Below are 9,092 nucleotides of genomic sequence, written 5' to 3'. Positions count from 1 at the left end.
GAAGAGTTCATAACATTTATATCCCCTCAGATGGCTATTGAAACAAAAAATAAATGTACGTAATTTGTTCGCCAAGTTCACAAAGTGATCCAAAGGAAATTTTCAAAAAAAAAAAAATGAAAGTTGTAGGCTTTTAACACCAATTATTCCTAAGAATGAGAATTGGGCCACCATTCCCCTTTCTAAAGTGAACCCTCATTTTTGCTTTCAAGAAAGCATCAATTGAATTTTCGCAGTCTAATATTTCTTACGAAATTAATTCTTTTCCGAAACAACCCATAGATTTTCTGAAAACTCGAAGACCGTAAAGGATCACGTCGAATTACCAAACAACCTGTTAAATATATTATTTATATATATTTTTTTTAATTTCACACTTATTTGTGGGTTTCGTAGAGTTATCCGGACGCCAAGGCATCAAGGGTAACCCTCTTTTTGGTTAACCCATTATGCATTATGTATGCATTACATTCACCTTGTATTGTAATGGTTGGATCTCTGTTTGGAAGAAGTTGGTAATATTGTTCATTGAGCAAAATTGTGTTGGAGAGCTCTATGTACTGATCCTTATCCATCAATACCGTAACATTGCCTTTATCAGCCCGTAACACATGCAATTCTTGATGTTCACTTAGGTACCTCTTACAGTGGTAAAATTCTCTCTGGAAAACATTATTAGTCCTTTTTTTTTTTCCAGAGAGAATTTTACCACTGACTATATTTTGTCCTCAATCAACAAGATACTATCTTTCAGACGAGATCTAATTTGCTCAAAAATGTTGAGCCAAACTGAAGTTACAGGCATTTCAATCAGTCAAATTTCTCACTGTCCCCTACCTATTTGATGTCGTTAAATCGAAAGTGACAAGTCAAAAAGATAGAGAATTTTCCAAGGATTACAGTGATGATATTTTTTCTTTAACTCCATATGAAACATTTTCGAGTAAAATTCATTTCTCTACTCGACGGTAGCTATTACGCCCCCTAGCGGTAGAGGTATGAACTTCAAAACAATATCCAGTGTGTTCTCTTTATCCCTCAAGTGGTAAAATTTTTTACCGCAAGTCTCTACGATGAGTGGATCCTGAGATATAGCCGCTTACCTCGCTTATTTGCCCACCCTGTACATTTACAATTCAGTTCCCGCTAGATTCTACGGTTTACCAAAAATCCACAAACCCATTCTTGCCTTGAGACCAATAATATCATCTGTCAACACCCCCACTTCCAAACTGTCAGTTTTTGTTTCAGACATCCTGTCTAAATATCTTTCTTCCACCAGAAGTAGATATTTTATTGAAGATTCCTTTGCTTTTGCCCAATATGTGAATGATTTCCATTTACCTGTTGATTATGTCCTGATCAGCCTGGACGTTGTATTTGTATTCACCAACATTCCTGTCGAGTTGGCAGTCTCAGCTGTTGAGAGCAAGTGGGATACTATCAAAAACCACACTAGTCTACCAAAAGAAGAATTCATCCATGACATCAGGTTCCTGTATTCTTCTAACTATTTTCTTTTCAATGGTAGGTTCTTCAAACAGGTGCTGGGGTTCCCTATGTGTTCCAACTTCAGTCCGTCCATTGCTGAAGTAGTAATGGATTTCCTTCTGGACTCCATTCTTGTTAGCATTCCTTTTCACATTCCTTTCATCAAGAAATATGTGGATGATCTTATATGTGCTTTACCTAAAGACCAGGTTGCTTTCGTTCTAAACAGGTTCAACAGTGAACATGAAAGTATACAGTTTACGTTGGAGGAAGAAACAGCGAGTGGTGTCCCATTCCTGGATACAAGGTTGATTCGAACACTGGAAAATAGGCTGATTCTGGATTGGTACTGAAAGCCAACAAGTTCAGGGAGATACTTACACTATTTTTCCAATCATCCACATGGACAAAAGGTAAACATGATTTTAGGATTGAAGAATCGCATCGAAAAAGTTGCCCATCCAAGTCTAAGGCAGAAGAATCTGAGGTTATTGTTACAATTGATGCTAGAGAATGGATACCCAAAGAGGTTGTTTTCCAGATTATTATACAATACCACTCCTTCGAGACAGCCAACGAATGGAGAGAGGGGCGCATCCACCACTGTGGACACTGAGAACGTAGATAGAATTCTTTACTCTTCTATTCCCCTAATAAATGGTATGACTAATGCATTAATTAACCTCCTAAAGACCACAAAAATTAAATTGATTCCGAAATCTTATTTTAAAATTGACAGACTATACAGTCGAGTGAAAGATAGGATGACTGTTGATTAATATGAGTGGTGTGGTATATTGTATTCCATGTTCAATATGTAGTGAGGTGTATATTGGTCAGACATCTCAGCTTTTGAAGAGAAGGATTGCTCAACACAAGAGCGACATCAAGAATTCGAATAAGATTTGTGCCCTAGCAGACCATACCCGGGACAAAGATCACCCAATGAATTATGATTCCACCAAAATTCTCGAATGTGAAGTTAGTGGAAAGAAAATATGTTTCTTAGAGATGTACCATATTAAACGCCACACTTTACAGAAGGGATGTAAACAATATTAGCTCCATCTATACTTATTTGATTCATTATGACCAGTTTGGTGGGAGTGAATTGGATGGATCAAATAGAATGAGAATTTTCACAAGTTATACAGTCAGAGGGATAGCGTAATAATGAATTCTGTGTTCCGGACTATTTCTGTGAGAGGGGATTGGATTAGGTTCATGGAGTCTTTCAATAATCGCATTTGTTCTGAGTTCGGTGAGAGTGAATTACTGCGACCAAGTGTGATTTAATGCTTTTCTATGTTTCATCTGTCATGTGCGTGTATTCTGTGGCAAGTCTGGTTGACAACATTTTTGACAACCTCTCATTTTGTTGATTATTCTGTTTACCTTATTTACATATGATAATTGATTTCTACTCTTGTGCTAACGAAGTATTAGATCTTTTTTCGCTAAATTTGTTGATGTTCTCGTTCATTGCCTTCTTGAGAGCTATTGATTTGTGTTCAAATAAGATCTTTACAACTCTGTATTTCAGTATGTACTATTGTTACATGTTTTGTGATTGCCATGTTTTGACTGTTTTCTATTTCTATTGTAGAGTCCTGAAGAAGGTCCCCATCGGGATCGAAACGTTGACTAAATGAAATAAAGAAGAGTGAAATTATAACACTTATCAATTTGCCTACACCCCTTATCATACTTATAACTATTGTTGTATATTGGGAATTAAAATTGTTGTTATATATATATATATATATATATATATATATATATATATATATATATATATATATATATATATATATATATATATATATATATATATATATATATATATATATATATATATATATATATATATATATATATATATATATATATATATATATATATATATATACAAAATGTGATAATTTCCTAAAGTAATTAACAAACAATGGTTTAAGGGGTGTTGGAAAACTTCAATTGTTACTAACTTCTTTATTTCATCAGTCGACGTTTCGATCCTTGGTTGGGATCTTCTTCAGGACTTCTATAAAACAAACAACATACAAATATAACAAACATTGCAGAAAAGACAACATGTTAAAACGCACCGAAATGCGAAGAGTTACCAGATCTTAAGTTGCACTGAATCTTATACAGATTTGGAGGAAAAATTATTAATTAACTTGAACACAAAATAGTCTCTAATACAATAACGTCTCTTTTTTATATCACACACTTCCTTATTCTCTTGAAAACTTATTTTTGAAAAACTTTCTTCATCCATCTGACAACTGCGTAAAAAACGAAAGGGGTTAGGTCGGGTTCATAGAACATCATAGATCTTCAACTGACATTGGAGAACATAGAACTTGAGATCAACAACTCACTCTCACTAAGTTGGTTTGAATGTATCAGATATGAATAAATGTTGCTAATGTTCTCTATATCCTTTCTGTAGTTCATGGAATTTTCATGTCGCTTAATGTGAATCATCTCCAGGAAACATCTTTTTCTCATATTCTCCTCGCACTCCAAGACTGTCACCGAATCATAGTCCATTCGATGGTCAACTGATCTTACATGTTCTGCCAGTGCACATATCTTTCTAGGATTCTTAATGTCGCTAATATGTTGAGTTATTCTTCTTTTAAGTTGTTGGGATGTTTGTCCGATATACACCTCATCACAATTTTGACAGGGTATTCTGTATACAACACAGCTTTTCTTATCAGTTTCTATCCTATCTTTCAAATTACTATAAAGTCTCTTTAATTTAAATTCAGTTCTAGGTATCACTTTGATGTTATCAGTTTTTAATAAGTTTATTAAGGATTTTGTCATTACATTAATCAGTGGAATGGAAGTAAATATAATTCTCTGATCTAAATTGGTGGATGCGATTTCATCGTTATTCTGTGGCTGTCCAGAATTCGATGAATTGTGTATCAATTTCTTTAAAAGGTTCTTGGGGTAACCATTCTCAAGCATCAACTGATATAATAGTTTCATATTCTTCTCCTTCAGAGTGGGGTGTGATATTCTTTGTATACGATTCTTCAATCCTGTAACCATATTGATTTTTTGTCTCTGAGGGTGGTTGGAAAAATAATGCAAGTATCTACCTGAGCTAGAGGGCTTTCTATACCAATCAAGAATCAGTGTATTGTCAGGTCTTCTAATGACTAGGGTATCTAGGAAAGGCACACTATTGTTATTTTCTAATTCTATGGTAAATTTTATAGACTCACTCTGTCTGTTGAACCTTTCAAGAGTGTAAGATGTCTTATCACTGGGAACTGCACAAATGATGTCATCTACATATTTTTTAATAAAAGGCATCTCAAAGGGGATATCTGTTAGGATGCCATCTAGGAGGAAATCCATCACTACCTCTGCAATGGAAGGGCTGAATTTAGACCCCATTGGGGAACCTAGTATTTGGTTGTAAAAATTACCTTGGAAGATGAAATAGTTGGAGTTGAAAAGAAATCTGATGATGTTGATGAAGTCTTCCTTAGGTATTGTGGTGTGGCTACTGATTGATTCCCATCTGTGTTGAATTGCAGACAGAGCTAATTCTAATGAAATATTGGTAAAGAGGGATACTACATCAAGGCTGATGAGGACATAATCTTCTGGCAGTTGGAATTCACTAATGAAGGTGGAAAAAGAGAAAGAATCTTCTACGTAATATCTGCCTCTAGAAACACTTAAATAACTAGAAATTATTTCAGATATATAACCTGATATCTTAGATGTTGGTGTATTCAAAGAGGAGATGATGGGTCTGAGGGAGAGAACAGGTTTATGGACTTTAGGTAGTCCATAAAATCTTGCAGGAATGGAGTTATAACTGTACAAGGATTTTCCTTGCATTTGGGAAATATGACCACTTGTTACCAATTTCTTAATCAATGAGTTACCTTTAGTTTGTATAGTAGTTGTTGGGTCTCTAGGTAGTCTTCTGTAATAGTCAAGATCATTGAGAATTCCATTAGATAGTTCTATGTATTGTGACTTGTCCATAATAACTGTTACGTTTCCTTTGTCTGATTGTAATACCTGTAAGTCTGGATGTTCTTTGAGATATCTTTTACAATTATAAAATTCTCTCTGTATTACATTTCTGACAACTTTATTAGGTTTGATATTATTAGTTATAATGTTGGTGGCCATGGCGCGTTTTATGTTCTTGGCATCAGGAGATAAGGAGTCATTGAGGTTGATAACATTCTCAACATCAGATAAAAGTTTCGGAATAGAGATTTCTTTCATAGGAATGTCAATGCTGAATTTAGGACCCAGCGACAAGAATTTTAGAACTCTATCTGGGATATTTGTTCCACTTATATTTTTAACCCACCTTTCTTGTGATCTGACTTTTCCCAATTGTGCATCTGTCAAAGCTCTCACCTTATCCAGATTTTTCTGTTTCGTCAATGCAAATTGTCTATTGTACTTGTTATTCTGATAAGAGAAAAAATGGTTAGTAATATCCTCAGGAAGTGCATGCTGAATGAGTAGTTTCAGTCGTTCAACTTCTCTTTCTATTCTTTTTATTTTTGTTATTGTTACTGTAATTTCAAATTTCAAGAACATGTTAAGTACCTTGTTCTCCATGTTTACTGCTTGTCTGGACGACACCTCGTCTGTCACAGATCCATATAATTGACAGAAGTTATTGGTCATGTGTTTAGGATGTAAACCAAGCCTTTTACACTCCAACAGGAACACTCTGCGATTCCGCAATGCTGCCAACTTGATGTTATTAGATGACCAAGATTTTAAGGTCGATGACATTTCCCTTCCATACCGTACACGGATTTCAGCATAAAACCCCATGCTATTATACAAAATGTGATAATTTCCTAAAGTAATTAACAAACAATGGTTTAAGGGGTGTTGGAAAACTTCAATTGTTACTAACTTCTTTATTTCATCAGTCGACGTTTCGATTCTTGGTTGGGATCTTCTTCAGGACTTCTATAAAACAAACAACATACAAATATAACAAACATTGCAGAAAAGACAACATGTTAAAACGCACCGAAATGCGAAGAGTTACCAGATCTTAAGTTGCACTGAATCTTATACAGATTTGGAGGAAAAATTATTAATTAACTTGAACACAAAATAGTCTCTAATACAATAACGTCTCTTTTTTATATCACACACTTCCTTATTCTCTTGAAAACTTATTTTTGAAAAACTTTCTTCATCCATCTGACAACTGCGTAAAAAACGAAAGGGGTTAGGTCGGGTTCATAGAACATCATAGATCTTCAACTGACATTGGAGAACATAGAACTTGAGATCAACAACTCACTCTCACTAAGTTGGTTTGAATGTATCAGATATGAATAAATGTTGCTAATGTTCTCTATATCCTTTCTGTAGTTCATGGAATTTTCATGTCGCTTAATGTGAATCATCTCCAGGAAACATCTTTTTCTCATATTCTCCTCGCACTCCAAGACTGTCACCGAATCATAGTCCATTCGATGGTCAACTGATCTTACATGTTCTGCCAGTGCACATATCTTTCTAGGATTCTTAATGTCGCTAATATGTTGAGTTATTCTTCTTTTAAGTTGTTGGGATGTTTGTCCGATATACACCTCATCACAATTTTGACAGGGTATTCTGTATACAACACAGCTTTTCTTATCAGTTTCTATCCTATCTTTCAAATTACTATAAAGTCTCTTTAATTTAAATTCAGTTCTAGGTATCACTTTGATGTTATCAGTTTTTAATAAGTTTATTAAGGATTTTGTCATTACATTAATCAGTGGAATGGAAGTAAATATAATTCTCTGATCTAAATTGGTGGATGCGATTTCATCGTTATTCTGTGGCTGTCCAGAATTCGATGAATTGTGTATCAATTTCTTTAAAAGGTTCTTGGGGTAACCATTCTCAAGCATCAACTGATATAATAGTTTCATATTCTTCTCCTTCAGAGTGGGGTGTGATATTCTTTGTATACGATTCTTCAATCCTGTAACCATATTGATTTTTTGTCTCTGAGGGTGGTTGGAAAAATAATGCAAGTATCTACCTGAGCTAGAGGGCTTTCTATACCAATCAAGAATCAGTGTATTGTCAGGTCTTCTAATGACTAGGGTATCTAGGAAAGGCACACTATTGTTATTTTCTAATTCTATGGTAAATTTTATAGACTCACTCTGTCTGTTGAACCTTTCAAGAGTGTAAGATGTCTTATCACTGGGAACTGCACAAATGATGTCATCTACATATTTTTTAATAAAAGGCATCTCAAAGGGGATATCTGTTAGGATGCCATCTAGGAGGAAATCCATCACTACCTCTGCAATGGAAGGGCTGAATTTAGACCCCATTGGGGAACCTAGTATTTGGTTGTAAAAATTACCTTGGAAGATGAAATAGTTGGAGTTGAAAAGAAATCTGATGATGTTGATGAAGTCTTCCTTAGGTATTGTATTAGAGACTATTTTGTGTTCAAGTTAATTAATAATTTTTCCTCCAAATCTGTATAAGATTCAGTGCAACTTAAGATCTGGTAACTCTTCGCATTTCGGTGCGTTTTAACATGTTGTCTTTTCTGCAATGTTTGTTATATTTGTATGTTGTTTGTTTATAGAAGTCCTGAAGAAGATCCCAACCAAGGATCGAAACGTCGACTGATGAAATAAAGAAGTTAGTAACAATTGAAGTTTTCCAACACCCCTTAAACCATTGTTTGTTAATTACTTTAGGAAATTATCACATTTTGTATATTAGCATGGGGTTTTATGCTGAAATCCGTGTACGGTATGGAAGGGAAATGTCATCGACCTTAAAATCTTGGTCATCTAATAACATCAAGTTGGCAGCATTGCGGAATCGCAGAGTGTTCCTGTTGGAGTGTAAAAGGCTTGGTTTACATCCTAAACACTTCTTCTTCTTCTTCTTCATATTTTAAGCCTGTGGCTTGTATTCTCCAATTATTATGCCTCCTGTGAGATCGAAGTCCATGAGTCTCTCCATCGTTTTGGTGGTCTCCCCAACGGTCTGCGTGTTCCCGGTGTTCCGTCTCTCACAATCTTCGCAATTCTTCCATCGCCCATTCTTTCCACGTGGGCATTCCATAATCTTCGCCTATTGCGACCCCATCGGACTACATCCGGAACCCCACATTCGCTGCGAATATCTTCATTTCTTCTTTTGTCTCGTAATGTGAGGCCCAGGACGTTTCTGAGCACCTTCATCTCAGCAGTTCGCAGTGCGTTCTTCATTACTTTAGTATCGGCTCTCGTTTCGATACCGTATGTCATAATTGGTCTCACAATAGTTTTGTATATTCTGACCTTGGTTTGATTGCGCATGTGTTTGTTGTTCCACACAATGTCTCCAAGAGCACCCGATATTCTTGCCGCCTTATTTGCTTGTTCTTTAATTTCCCGAGTTCTGTCCTGATTGGACGAGATCTGCACGCCCAAATATGCAACCCTCATAACCTGTTCTATTGGTCGGTCCTCAACTACAAGTTTACATCTAATTGGTTCCTTTGAAACGACGAGTGATTTGGTTTTTGTGGTAGATATTTCCATGTTCAATTTTTTTGCCTTTGTGTAGAATTT

The 9,092-nt window shown here is 35.4% G+C and overlaps 2 protein-coding genes across 2 annotated transcripts; both read right to left on the bottom strand.

Moving 5' to 3' along the window:
• Positions 1-4,820: 4,820 nt before the first annotated feature.
• Positions 4,821-6,330, bottom strand: LOC123678390. Its single transcript, XM_045615395.1, has 4 exons — positions 6,097-6,330; positions 5,412-5,955; positions 4,944-5,188; positions 4,821-4,880 (listed from the first exon to the last, which is right to left on the bottom strand). Exons 1-3 carry the CDS (start codon positions 6,328-6,330, stop codon positions 5,172-5,174), a joined length of 795 nt encoding a protein of 264 aa, XP_045471351.1. The 3' UTR covers positions 4,821-4,880; positions 4,944-5,171.
• A 2,129-nt stretch (positions 6,331-8,459) lies between these two features.
• On the bottom strand, positions 8,460-9,062 carry LOC123678659. Its single transcript, XM_045615796.1, has one exon. The coding sequence runs from the start codon at positions 9,060-9,062 to the stop codon at positions 8,460-8,462; it is 603 nt and encodes a 200-aa protein (XP_045471752.1).
• Between the last annotated feature and the right edge of the window lie 30 nt (positions 9,063-9,092).

Source organism: Harmonia axyridis, chromosome 4, assembly GCF_914767665.1.
Source record: "Harmonia axyridis chromosome 4, icHarAxyr1.1, whole genome shotgun sequence".
Classification (NCBI taxonomy): Eukaryota; Metazoa; Arthropoda; class Insecta; order Coleoptera; family Coccinellidae; genus Harmonia; species Harmonia axyridis.
This window is presented reverse-complemented; position numbering and strand designations above follow the sequence as displayed.